General features: G+C 36.4%; 1 protein-coding gene across 1 annotated transcript in view; it reads right to left on the bottom strand.

Annotated features, from left to right (window-relative positions):
* Positions 1 to 1,625: 1,625 nt before the first annotated feature.
* Positions 1,626 to 14,943, bottom strand: part of LOC129222580 (uncharacterized) — a 79,452-nt gene continuing 66,134 nt past the window's right edge. The window contains exons 17-18 of the mRNA XM_054857096.1: positions 5,299 to 5,365; positions 1,626 to 1,795 (exon numbers count right to left, since the gene is read on the bottom strand). Coding sequence (XP_054713071.1) covers positions 1,668 to 1,795; positions 5,299 to 5,365 — 195 coding nt within the window. The 3' untranslated portion in view covers positions 1,626 to 1,667. The remainder of the gene's footprint in view (positions 1,796 to 5,298; positions 5,366 to 14,943) is intronic.

The raw sequence follows: 14,943 nt of genomic DNA, 5'->3' as shown, positions 1-14,943 counted from the left end.
AATTAAAAATTAAATGTTAGGCAAATGAAAGTTTTTTCTCACTCCATATTATTTTTTTTTTTTTTTTTTGCTTATTCTATCAATTTCAGTGACTAAAAGTAGTACTTTGGACTGAAGGAAACAGTCCCATTATTCACTTCTTAACTTGACTAAATGTTCAATTTCTGCATAAATCGTACTGATAGTAATCTAATAAACAACATGACGTATTTGAGCGTCAGTCCGAAACCACTACAGCTGAATTACAAATGATGATGTGTTTGAGAGAAACAATCTTACGTACTGTCCACTTCCGAGGAGTTGAGCTATGGCCTTGAACAAGTCCATTTCTATCAAGGAAGAGTAATCAGTAGGGAGAGGAATTGTTAGGCGCAGAGTTGGGCTACCATTGCAACCCTTTCATTGGCGAGAAAATACTGCACCGCTTGCTACTTCTTACCTGAATTTATTGTTCGCCAAATGGGCAATAACACTGCAAGCTAAATTCGCAAGTTCTTAAGCCGTTTTTCTTCACCCCTATTTCAACAAATGGAATCGTTTAATCGGTCGAGAAGCGGAGCTCAACTTGCCTGAGGCAGACAGTAACTTTGTTACGAAGAATTGTTTTTTGCTGCAATTAAAGGTACGTATTTTAGAAGGTACTTTTCCGTTAGCCGGGCGCAAGCGAAGATCGCCAAATGATAACGCCCAACGCCAAGCGAATAAGCCCAACGAGGTTGTACATAGACTAATAATAAGAGTAGACCGAGCTATGGCAACCCTTTTGCTGCTCATAAACCAAACCATGTGACTGGTGGATATCCTAGCAACAGCGGGCGTTAATCGTAGCAGACGATCAACGCCAGCGCGAAATAAAATAAATAGAATTGATGGAACACGGAAGAATGATCTTTTATGGAGTCCGATTTGTAAATTTGTTATTCTAAGTTGTAAATATTTTGTTAATATAGTGAGTTTTTCGTTTAGATAGTATTGTGCATTTTCTTTAGTCAATTTCAATAACTCTCTAAGCAATAAAAGATGCAAGCGACCAAGAGGAATCAGCAAACGGTAAGATTTTTACATACAGTTTCAATTTAAGATACCGATTAGTACATAAGTACATTTTTGCGTTAACGCAAAACGTTTACGCCATTTCGTTCACGCCAACGCTGACAGCTCCAAATGAAATAAAAGTTACCGAAAACTGATCAAAAGCTATTACTAATGTCAAAATAATGCATAACTAAAAGAAAAACAATTCAATCTCTGCACCTGGAAGTTTTTTTTAATGAAAACACATTGTCTTAAAATACGTGTCGAGTGCCAAACTATAGATATTGCTGCCATCTAGCAACCATGGTGCCAAAATCTTCGCCAAGCCCTTCCACTAGTCACATGATACATCTATGAACCAATTTTCTTTATCAGCAAGAATGAGAAAGCTCGGTCTACTCTTATTATTAGTCTATGAGGTTGTAAGAAAATTGGCGGATATCCACATTAATTTGGCAAAGCATCGCTTGGCGTTGGGCGTAGAATTCGTTTGGCGTATTACTCGGATTTTCGTTTTTTCGGATTACTTTTGACCACACTTAGTCCAGATAAACGAGGTGCTGTTGAAAATGGATTTTAGTAAATATGGATGAAAAGAAATAATTCAAACTTACCAAGAGATTTCGACTCTTTTAATAGCTCTTGATTGTGGATATTTTAGCTGCAGCGATGTAACGATTGACTTGTTTCTCCAGTAGTTCTAGTGGCCCGTTGTTTTTCAATACGACGTCGTGGAATTCTTTTACGTCGAACTTTGTCCCTAAAATCAATGAGTAGAATCTCAAAAATCTAATCAAATATTTGACTCAAGTCTATCAATTTGAATTTCCTCGGTGGGAGTCGTTGAGGAACATAATTATGCTCTCTCTGTCTGGCTGCCGACGCTCATTATAATGACCCCTATCTTCCGAAAAAACGTGATCTCTGTGACGTACAGGATATTGCATTTTATTGAGTCACTAGCTTTTGCCCGCGCGGCTTCGCTCACGTTGATGTAGTTTTTTTTTCAATTGATTCAAGTTAATGGTCATCACAGGCAGAGGTCAAATAGTTTCCAAAACATCGTTTGTCTCTAGTTTCGTCGACATTTCAAATTGCCCCCTTAAATGTATCAAAAGGTATGATTAAAACTGAAAATTAGGGGGAAAGGGAGTAAATGAAATGTTGGCAAAACTCAGAAGAAACCCAAAAATCACAAAAAATAAATCACGAAAACGTTCAGGTGTTAGAAGTCAGTTTGGGTAATTCCCAAAAAATCTAGTTCGAGTGAGGTCAACTATTCTTAAATAAAGTGAAACAGTTCCCTTATAATCCCAATCTCCATAATATCCAGCGCTACACCGGCAATCTAAATTATTGTATAATGTGTAACTTCTTACCGTAGAAATCGTCCCAAAATAGAGTCAACAATGATGCTACCCGAAATGTTTCCAATAAACAGTAAAAATTTGGCAATTGTTTGAAATTGTGTGTAAAGACAAAGTAATGGAAGTTTTTGTGTTGTTTATGAATTTGCGAATTAGTTGGCGAATTATTTTACGTGTTAACAAATTTAAGGAAAGAAATATTAAAGAAATGGCGATATTTGATTACATGGTGAAAACCGAGAAATAGTATTGCGTAGTCTTTAGCTTCAAAAACAGCGACAGTTGAAAAAAATGCCAAATGCCTTAGCTATTGAAATGATTCCACAAAAAAAAAATTTGGCTAGATTCCAGCTGATCGATTAAATACCCAGTCAATACAAATAAATAAAAAAACCATTAATTGCCTCAAAATTGCATTAAAATGGAAAAAAATCAGCCAAATTCATGTATTATTTGCCAATCTTGTGCAAAAATCTTACTTCAAGATTTGACTTGAGAAAAGCCTTGAACAGTCACGAAAAGCAAAGATAGTCAACAATACGACAATAGTCGTTATCGACAGGGAGTTGGGATGATACACTAAATATTGTATTGAGTTAAGGAAAGCCTTCGAACATGGAACTAAGAAGCTCATAACTCGTTTTTTATTCTACTTAGAAATTTCGAACAGGTGCCATCTTCAGCAGAAAAATCAGAGCTTTCGATGGACATATAATGTTAATATGTACAAGTATTTTTTCACCCCCATATTAGAGAATTTATACGAAAATTGTGTTTTATTGCCCCCCTAAGGGGGTTTTGCCCCCCATAATGGGACAAAAACTACCCTATGTGTTATTCTGATGCATAAGCTATATTATTGTAAAGTTTCATCAAAATCCATTCAGTAGTTTTTGCGTGAAAGAGTAACAAACATCCATACATCCATACAGACAAACTTTCGCATATATAATAGTAGTAAGATAGTATTGGAATCATTTTTCAAGTTATGCTTTATTTTCACAAAAGCAACAAAATAAATAACCGTGAATTATTATTTTTCACTATACTATGGGGCTCCGCTACCTACTCGTCGTGCGCAATCTTATTTGATTTGCAAAGATTTAAATCGTCTATTAGAGAGAATCAGATTAGAAAACACGTTACGAATTCCGTTTCGAACAAAATAAAAACTTCCCTCTCCTTACATTTGAAAATAGAATTTAAGTAAAAAGTTAATAATTGAACACAAACCCGCTCCCATCCCGAAAAAAAAAAGAAGTTGATAGAAATATGCACAACCGAGATATTATTTATGTATTAAAAACAACGCGCTTTGATGACCCCCCCCCCCCCCCTACCCGAGTTCCCAACTAACTTGTGGTAATTTGCACAGTTATAGATGCTAAAGGGCTCCTGAGTACTGCAAAACGTCAGTTTTGTGCGTTAGAAAACTTTCATTCAAATACGTGGTCTCCAGTAATATGTTTTTGCTCGTTAGCTCCGGACTTAAATTGAGTTGGGCTTAGGACTTTTCGTTAAAATGGAAACCCTTATATATGTTGCTTTAATTGAGAAAATTGGAACAAGCTTTATTTGATGCAGAAAAAAAAAATCTTTTTCGTACGACATAGAATGTTAAGCGGTGTGGTACATTTTCCCTCCCTTTAATAGACAATTAATGTGTAATTTTAACTTAAAAAAATAAGTACAAGAAAACTGAAAGGAAATTCAAAACAAAACCTCCCAGGTGCAAACCCCCGGGGCTCGAAGTCATTTTGTGCAAAATTTCGAGGCTGTAGGTGCTATGGGATCTCTTGGACGCAGGACCGCCAAAGCCATCCTTTCACAATTTCTTTAACGTTACTATACTATACACAAACTGCACATGATTAGAGCTTGATTACCCAAAAGGCTCAGGAAGCTTGAGCTTCCCCTCAAAACTAATAGATGCCCCAAAAATGACTTAAAATTTTGTTTCTGCTTTTGAAAATATTTTTTTAAAGTATTCAAACATTAGAACTCGCTAAATAAAAGTTTTGGAAGAATTTTAAATAGTAAGGACACAGTTCATAAAATGTGGTAGCAGGCTATTTTCATCTGTGGAATTTGCCTCAACGTGCTACAATTACTTTTATCAAACTTGATAAATTTTATGAAGTGATAAATCTGAATCAACAACTAACTTATCTAGCTGCAAATGGTGGTACAAAAATATGAAATGTACAAAAGTTCAATACGTCTGGGGTGGGGGGGAGATAAACTTCAATCGGAAGTCTGTTTGGCCGTTTTTGAAAATAACACACATAGCATAGTGAGTTTTGTTTCAATGTGCGTCGATTTAAAAAAAAAACAAACTAAAAACAAAAGATGGGGAGGGGGGGACTGAAATGAGACTTAGCTTCCCCTAACTTCAGAGGTTAATCAGGCCCTGCACATAATATTAAACTAAAGGGTTCAAAGGCAAAATGCATCAAAAGCTTTTGGGCAATTCCACCGTAACAGACGTATCTTTTGGTGCATTATTAACACTTTCTAAAGACTCCAAATATCCAATATCCTTGTTTCATTGTATGAAGTTCATGAAAAACATGGACTCTACTTCTAGATAATGTATAATTAAATTTTTCAAAAACAGTATTTGTTTGATTTTTTGACTCGGTAACGGATATATCTCAAGAATGAGAACTGTTTTTTGGTCTTCACAAAACTTTTAAAAAAATTATGAAACTAATACATGCAAGAATTTTAAACGCGTTTTTCTGAAAACCACGCAGCCTTTTCGTAGAGTTTCCGCTTCATTTCAAACAAAACAATCAAACGTTTAGTATAATTCTAAATGAAGCTAATGCTACATAAGAAATTCTGAGTATAAAATATATTTAATCGACAAAACATAGCATGCGGGTTTACTCACCTAATTCATTCTGTGCTTTAAATCTAAGCTCTTTTATTTTCATTTCGCCGAATTTGTAGGCACAAGCCTGAAACAAGAAAACAAAATGGGATATTGCAAACTGAGCAATTATTTTGCATCAAAATAGTTCAAGAAAATCTTTTTTCATAAATAAATTAGGAAATTGATTGATCAGATGCGTACTACTCATGTTGGTTTTACCTCGGAAACGATGGTGAGGAAATTTCTGTGGCCACCCTTCAGCTGGTGTGACCATTGTCAAACATTTTAATGTTGATCTCACATCATTGGATTCGGGTGAGTTAATTGTTACGTCTTCAGTTGGCTCAGAGGACCCTGGTTCGTTCATTGCGATGTGATATAAAACAGATCAGACCAATACTGCCGTCCTAAGCACAGATGTGGTATCTGCACATTTTATCAAAATTGAGTTATTGTCACCAGGTGGTCGTTACTAATTTAATTTACCTAAATCTCAAGTTTTTTGGCGATTTGTGAACGCGAAATATTAAAAAAAGCTTTAAGAAAAAAGTCGTAACTGCACAGTTTGTGTAGTTTGCTAAAGCAATTTGAACGTAAGTGACAAATACTAAGCCTTTAAAGTGGCATCTGCGCAGTTACCACTTTTTTCCTTAGTATTTTTTGTAGATACGACATTTATACCTTAGTAAAGCAGCATATTTAATAATGTAGCAGTTTATTGTAACACAGAATATTAAAATTAGTTTACCGTTGAATAGTTAATACAGGTTGATAATAAAAACTAATACAACTTTGCATAATTGTTAAAGTAAATATTCAGCTTTTTCTATTTAAATGTTTATTTAAAATGCAATTCTAAAAATGAAATGCATGTAAAATATTCATATCTAATTCTTTCAGGCAAACAAACCGCATTTCATTCTACGGCCAATAATATTTTTATTTAAGTATCGTCTGCTGTCAAAATTATCTTCATGCTCGGTAAAAATGAATCTAGAAAATAAAACATTATAAAAAACACATTCTTTGAATATAAAAAACAGAAAATTGTAATTGATTACAGTTTTAACTGTCCGGAGTTTTAAAAATGGTATCTTTCAGAAGGTAGATTCTGTTAGATTTGTATTAACAAAATAAAGCGAAACAGCTAACTCCAAAGAAAGCAGATGTTTTCAGTATTATTTAATGATACCTTGAGCACGTTTTACTAAGCTATTTTTGTCGTATCTTTGTAGATACCCCTAAAAATACTTAGTAATGGTCACTTACGGTGAAAATAGCTTAGTATATGAAAAGGTTTTGAAAAGAAAATGTGTCGTAACTACATTTATTAATTTTAAATTAAGATTTTTACACAAATACTCTCTTACGGTTTTTAGATAAGTTATTTACGGAACAACTACCGCAAGTTGAGCATTTAATTAAGTCATAAATCAAAGAAATGAGTTGTAAAACTTTAATCGTCGATTTCTCATTTTGAGCTCTACTGCAGATACCACATCTGTGCTTAGCACGGCAGAATACTCGTTTTGTGTTTGTAGATTACACACAGTAACTGTCACTGCATTCTGTTAAAGTCGCCACAGGTAAAAGAGTCGGTAATAGCTTTGATCATCCAATTTCGTTGTCGAACACTTGGGCCGAAGATATGCACGTCACGCGACCATTTCAATCACGAGATTTTTGACCTCAAAAGACATTGTCGTTCCTCAGCCTCCTTATTCATCCGGTGCACCATTTACTTCCTGATTGTTTCGGGCAGAGCATCAAAGCCGTCCCCAGGATGACTTCCAAAGACCTTTACTTCTGTATTGAATAGGAGACTACCAGGAAAACTATCAGAACACTCCAAGAAGGTTACATCATGTCCCAGCAACTACCCTACCTCCCCTTTCTCGCGAATCAGCGACTAAACCACCGGGATTAGAGCCCTATTCTTTTGGTCGGTGTCAGCAGGATGGTTGAAGTTGAAGTTGAATAAGAGTCTTCAGACTCCAGGTTGATGAGAGGACTGCGTGAAAAACGCCTTGCCTCTGCTAGTTAAATTGAGCGAAAATTGAATAGAGGAGATTGACCAATCATGGGAGGATCTTAATATTTCTTCTTTACAAGGACTGGGATATTAAAAAAGGAGTGCTATCGATTCTTAGTGAATAGTGGCTTGAGGAAATTGAACGTCAAATTGTAAGGATTCTTATTAATGTATAGGTTGATACAAAGCTTGAATTGAAAAAGTTACACAATATGATATAAAAGGAAAGATCAAATATGTATGCAAATAAGAAATGATTGTGGGAATTTAGGAAATTAGCATAAACCTAAGAGACATGAAGAACGAAACCCAATCGAGATATAAAAGCAAGGAGAGATGAACAGAATATAAACAGGGCGAAAAGCCAAAAGGGATTACGGTTCTAGAAAAAACGAGGAGAGAACCGAACAATAATCTGGAGAGAAAGCGAGAAGGGGAGAGGCTAAAAAATCGTCAGAGCAATAAACAAGGTGTTTAGGGATAAGTTGGATGAGCAGATTTCTTTGATTATTATAACGATCACAAATGTTTAATCTGTGCCAGATAGTTTCGGGAGTATCACAGGAATTACAATTTGGGGATATTTCAAATTTTAGTTTAAAGAGTTTGTCTTTCAAGAGGAAACTGTCAAGGACTAGTCGATTTAAAAAGATTTCTTGTTTTCTGTTTTTAATCCAATGGATGCTTGATTTATCAGGGATAGTTCTTAGTTTGAATTTGTTGTAATATTTTGAGTTCATCCATCTTTCCTTTAGTTCATTTTTATGAGCTGATTCGATGTGGTTTTTACAGTCTTTCCAGGTTGTTAGCGAAAGTATTAAAGTATTATGGCCCATGACGGCTTCTCTAGCTAATTTGTCGGCTGATTCATCTAAATAAATTCCTGTGTGGCTAGGGACCCAGGTTACAATAATTTTTTTGTTGTTGCTGGCTTCTTGTAAGATATTTCTTGTGGCTACAATGAGTTTTTCTTCTTTTTTCTTTTTGTTCTTTAATGCTTCTATTGAACTTAAGCTGTCAGTAATGATAATGGTGGGGTTTGATTTGTCGATGAGAAATTTAGCGGTATAATAGATGGCGATCATTTCCGCTGTAAACACTGAGCAAATGTCTAGAAGTTTTATCTTCCTATTAACTTTATTACTGTTTACAATGCCAAAACCCACTTTGTCTTCTATTTTTGAGCCGTCTGTTGCCCAGATATCAAAGTTGCTGTGTTGTTCAGCATATTCTGTAAAAGATTGTTTAATTTCTTCTATGCAGGTTGCCTTTTGAAAATGTTCGGATTTTGTGATAAACTCTAGGTTATTTTCTTTCCATGGTGGTATGTTAAGATTTCCCAGCAAGTTGTCTTGATTACTGACGTAATTTGATTTATAATTTTTTATGATACTGAGTGCTTTGACTTCTATGTCGCTCTTGGTTTTTAATTTAATATTGGTTTGAAAGTTACTTCGACGATCACTTTTGTAATTTTGTTTTAGATTATATTTGACAATGTTCCAGGTCATTCTGTCTTCGTATACGAGCCAAGGTGTGTGAGATGTCGTAATACATCGTTTGGGGTAAAAGAGTTGACTTTTAGGCAGCATCTAAGTGCCTTGTTTTCAATAGTGGAGAATCTGTTTTTGTTTCTTTTCGTGTCTTTTGTCCTGCATATGTTGGCGTAATCAATTTGTGGGATAATGGTTTGTTTAACTATTGAGATAAGGTTATTGTTATTCATTCCGGTACTTTGTGTGCTGAGAATTTTAAGAACATTGATTGTTTTGATGATTTTTCTTTCGATTGTATCTGTGTGAGTTTTCCATTTGAGATTATTATTTATCCATAATCCAAGGATTCTGTGGTTATTATTCCATGGTATGATAGTATTGTACATTTTCACGTCGAAATTATTTTTTGATCTAGTTGCTGAAAGATTGAGGAGACAACATTTGGCAGGGGTAAACTCGAGTTTGTTTTTTGTTGCCCACTCTGTAAGTTGGTGTGCTGTTCTATTAAGGGCTATCTTTGCTTCATCTTCTTTTTTGTGTTTGATTATGCAGGTGATATCGTCGGCATAAGCGTAGATGGAGCATTCTTTGTTTTGAATGTGATGTAAGTCGATTAAAAAACAGTTAAAGAGAAAAGCTGATAAAATTGAGCCTTGAGGCAAACCATACGCGAGGGATTTGGTGGTTGACATTGAGTTTCTCCAACTCACTTTAAAAGACCTGTTTGTTAGAAAATTATTTATCCATTTGATTATTTTTGTGTCAAGATTAGTTTTCAACAGTTTTCCTATTAAGATGCTTGTTCTGATGTTGTCGTATGCGCCCTTTATATCTAATGAGAGGAGGTAGATGGTATATTTGTCTGTTCTGGCGTCTTTTATATCGGTAATCAATTTGACTAGAAAGTCTTCAGTTCCTCTTTCTTTTCTGAAACCAAATAAAAAATTAGGAAAAATATTGTATGTTTGTTCCCACCATATCAATCTTTCAAGGATTAGTCTTTCCATTAATTTACAGGTATTTTGAGTAAGGGCAATCGGTCTGTAATTTTCTGTGTTCTTGTTGTCTTTTCCTGGTTTGCAGATGGGAATTATTTTGGACATTTTCCAGATATTAGGAATGATACCGGTGGATAGACTATTGTTAAAAAACTCTCTCAGCAAATTTTTCCCTGTAGCTGGTAAATTCTTTAAAATTTTGTTGTTTATTCCGTCTGTGCCTGCAGCTGTGAATTTTAAATTCTTAATTGCGAAATCTAATTCTTGGGCGGTGAAGTCTTTCGAAATGCAGGGTCTGTGAGGAAGTTTAGTCCAAATTGTGGGAGTTGAATCTGAAGATGGGTTGGTTGTTCTGGAATAGTGTTCTGCAAATAGGTCTGCTTGTGCTTGTGGCTCTTTAATCAAATTGCCTTTGTCTTCCAGAACTAAATTACTAACGTAACTATGTCTCGTAGAATAACGTTTTAAATTGTTGACCGAACGATAAATGTCCTTGGTAGTTTTTAGGTTGTGTTGGATATTTCCCCAAAATTTATTTTTTTCTTCTTTGATTACTTTTCTAAATTTTGCAAGTTTCTTTTTATAATTGAGCCAATCTGTGATGTTGTTCGTGTGATAGGCTTTATTCATCGCTGTATTTTTTTCCTTTTTGCTTATAGCACATCTTCTGTTCCACCATTTTTGATGAGTTTTTGTGTCTTTAAAGGTGATAGTGTTTGTATTTTCTTCGACGACTTTAAGAATACCTTGGTTAAATTTAATAATGTCTTCGCTTTGTGTTGGATTTATATTTGTTTCGGCAATAAAATTACTTATGTTATTAGTGACAATATTCCAATTTGTATATCGTTTTTTGATGAGTTTGGTATCTTTTGCGTTACTTTGTTTTAAAAAGGTTGGAAAGTGATCGCTATCTCCACTTTCTTTACTTCGAAACCAAGAAAATAAGAGAATTAGGTCGGTGCTAACTATTGTGAGGTCGAGGATTCCGTCTTCTTTGCCTCTATTGCGGCGGGTTGGTTCTTTACTATTGATTATACATAAAATTTTTTCAAGAATCCAGTCGAAAAATTTTTTCGAGCTAGGATGGGAGATTCTGTCACCAATGCATGTGTTTCTGGCGTTAAAATCTCCGGTAAAAATAATATTATTATCTAAAATGTTGTTAAAAAAGTTGATAATGTTATCATGGAAGTGTCCGGGGGGACGATAACAGTTAAAAATCTTAATAGATTTGTTCTCGACAAAAACTTCAACTGCGTTGAATTCTAGGGTTAAATTACTTGTATCATAGAAAAGTTCACGGGAAGATAAATTTTTTTGTACGTAGATGCAGACACCTCCACCTTTATGAGGAAACGGTTTTTCTTTTGCATATGAAATGTAATTAGACAATACTGGTAATTTGTCGTCGCTACTCCAAGTCTCTTGGAGGCAAATGATACTGGGGTTAGACCAAGATATAAGAAGTTTAAGAAAACAAAGGTTTTTGCCTACACTGCGGCAATTCCAATTAAGCAAAAAACAACCCATAAGAAAAACAAAAAAAAAACCCGTTAAGGCGTCGTGCTTCCTCCTGGTTCGTCCACATGAGGACTAGAGACTTGCATAGGACTACCAACGTCGTAAAAAAGGTCTTCTTTTGAGGAGTCGAAGACGGAGCATGAACTGAGTAAAATGTCTTTGTTTCGTAGAGCTCTATATTGTTCAATTAGTTGTTTTTCGTTATCACCCATAACATTTTCAGTATTATCGAAAAGTCCGGTGAGAGCGTTTCTTAACGCGAAGAGTTCTGTCTTTATGTTTTTGATTTCTTCTTTTAATGTGTTTATTTCAGAGTCTTTTTCTTTGATGATATTTAATAAAGTCTCGTAGTTTTTATTTTCTTTTGATTCCGTTTTTTGAGTAGGGATATCAAAGTTAGTGTTTGTTCTTACTGCATTGGCGTAAGAGGGTTTTATTTCAATTATGCTGCTATTTTTCTTGTTAATGTACTTTTCGTATTCTGGGCAATTTTTATCCAGAGCAGAGTGATTTCCCTTACAGCGTAAACACTTTGGAGTGATATCGCATGTGGGGTGTTCCCCGCCGCAATTGACGCACTTTTGGGTTCCTCGGCAATATTTTTCAGGATGGCCTATCTTAAGGCATTTTCTACATATACTAGGCTTGTCGATGAATTTTTCAATTTTAAAGCGTAATCGGCTTATTTTTATGTTATCTCTATTTGTTATGCCTATTTCTTTTATCAGTACGACGGGAATGGGTTCTGTAGAGCCTTTTTTCGTAAATCTGATTAATTGGCTGACTATGATACCGTCTTCGGTTAATTTTTCGGCGATATATTTTAATGAGGTTTCAGTGTCGACGTTTCTAATGATGTATTTGGTGCTTACGGCGTCTTCAATCAGTCTAGTGGCTGTGTTTACTCCTAGGAAATATTTTAATTGACTTACCTTGTCAACTGTGCTCTTTTTGTTGGTTGTTATTATAATGTTGTTATTTCTTGAGAATTGGACGTCATCTGTCTTGTCTGTGATTTTATCTATTTCTTCATGGAACTTAATTCCCTTATTTCTTGGGATAGGGGAGCTGATACCATAAACACACAATTTTATGCTTGTCGCTCCATTATTAAAGGCTGCTTCTACTTTGTCCTCTAAACTTAAGTCAGCTTCGAAGACATTAAGGTTTCTTTTCACATTTTTTTCCGAGGTACGTTCTTCGTCCTCTGAAGGATTGGCCTTTCTTTTTTCGGACATGGAAGTAACTTACTCCCCACTAGCAGAATAATGAAACAGCAACATGAAAAAATAAAGGAAAATGGAAAGGAAGAAGAAGAAAAAAAAATATAAATATATATATATAAATATATATATATATAATATTGTGAAAACGAGAACTCAAAAACAGCCTAAATTGGGCTAAAAAAACTAAGACATAAGACCTCAAAGGTCAATACAGAAAAAATCTATTGAAAATTGAACACCCCAAGATGGTGGTTTTCTACGCGCACCCAGTTTCGTGTTTTACCCAGCAGGATGGTACAGAAGGCCGTGGTGGCCTGATCGGTAAGGCATTGGACTTGGGGACGTAAGGTCTCGGGTTCGATCCTCGCTGGTCGAAGATCCACCGTCGTCATTAATGGAGACTGGGCGACGTTAAATATGCTCTTGGTCACAATGTCCTCCAAGTGAAACAATACCTCTGGGGGTGCCAGACCAGAAAGTTATTCGGCTCCTGGCCTGGTTCTAAATTCTCGAACTGTCCATAGATGGCACCACCATCTATTGTGTTGTCTTCTGAAGGCAAGGTGCCTGGCACGCAGTCCTTCATAGTTTGAGGGCCAGAGGTCCCTTTGATATTTGATAGGATGGTACAGTGGTAAGAAGTCGTCGACAGCGTCCATGTTGCATGATTTTGAGGCATGATCATGATCCCTTGACCATATTTGCCTTATGTGATCAAGGGTAAATCGCACTGTAAGCAGGGCAGCGAGTCAGAAAAAAATTGTTCGACTCCGGAAATTTTAGAGCCTTTGACTCCGACTCTTTTACCCCAAATCAGTCCGACTCTGATTCCGAGTCCGCAAGCACTGGCAGATTTGCGGACTGATTCCGACTCTTGAATTTTTAAACTTTCGACTCCCGACTCCAACTCCTTTACTTCAAAATCAGTCCGACTCCGCAGCCCTAACCGTGAGAGCCCAGGTCTAATACATCCCCGACGGGGTACTACGCTTTGAAAGCTCGAAAGGTAATGTTTTTGACCGATAGTGATGCCACATGAAAGGAATAAATGCTTGTTCCCGGAGAATACACTATGCCAGTAAATGGCAAATCTTCTTGACTCCGCAGAAACAGTTCACCGGTTACACTGCGTGGCTAGTCAAGTTGCGGTTGTGACGTCACTTGCATTTTTCTGGTGGCTGTTTTTCGAACACATGTGAATACAACGCGATTAGTCTAGTTCAGCGGTAGACGATGCTCCAATCAAAAAGAGTAAATTTGAAACAAGACCGGATTGGCAAAAAAATACTATGTGCTTACCGGGTTGAGCGCAAACATTTCTAAACACTGGTAGATGACGTCTAAGTTTACCCCTTCTGAACACTTGCGGAGCCACCGGTGCGACAGTTCCTTGTTCCGAGCGTACCCTTAGTAAGCAAGCAGTGACGGTTTTGCTGGTTTGAGGACCCGTCGCACTGCATCTTTGAATCCTCTTTCTTTCCCAGAACTATGTAAAACATTTATCACTTACATTTTTGTATTCCTTTGTGACCCCTATTGTCATAAGAGGCCCATCGAAATTGCGACATTTGTGAGATGTTAAATCCGCCACTAGAAGCAACCACAAAGTTTGGTTTATAAACTGTGATTTTGTCCCTTCAGCACCAAGAGCAGAGTCAGTAGCTTTGTTTCGACTTTTAACTCGCCATGACTGTTTACCAAAACACTTTCACCGCTTGAGGATTGTCAAGAGTCTCAATTATCCCCTTTGCAATTCAAACGAAGAAATGGACTTTCGTCACCTGCACACTTGCACCCAGCTTTCCAGACGTAGCCTGTGTGACCGTTATTGGGAAGCAAGAGAGCGTATCAGCAGCTAAATATTTCACTCTATTGTTCCTGTATTGTTCCTTGTTCTGTGCATTGTGTTTGTTTTTGCTATTCTATTCTATTCTATTCAAGAGTCACAACTGACTACAACTGTATTTATGTCGAGGACTGCATACTAAGTGCCTTGCCTCCATTATTTTATATACCGATGGATGGCAGCACCATCACCGGATCGAACAGTTAATGAGAATTTAGAACTAGTCCAAGAGCTAATAGCTACCTGGTACTAGCACCCCCAGAGGTATCGTTTCACTTGGAGGACATTGAGACCACGAGCATATTTAACGTCGCCCAGTCCCCTTTAATGACGACGGTGGGTCTTCGACCAGCGGGGATCGAACCCGAGCCCCTCCGGCCCCGAGTCCAATGCCCTACCGATCAGGCTACCACGGCCTATTTTTGCTATTTTGTTCTTTGTAACCTTTTCTTGCTGCCAGCCATTGGAAATAAAATATATAAAAAAATCCGCCACTACTAAAAGTAAGAGAAATTGGCACCTTTCACCACAATCTGTGTCT

The sequence above is a fragment of the Uloborus diversus genome, chromosome 5 (genome assembly GCF_026930045.1).
Source record: "Uloborus diversus isolate 005 chromosome 5, Udiv.v.3.1, whole genome shotgun sequence".
Taxonomy (NCBI): Eukaryota; Metazoa; Arthropoda; class Arachnida; order Araneae; family Uloboridae; genus Uloborus; species Uloborus diversus.
This window is presented reverse-complemented; position numbering and strand designations above follow the sequence as displayed.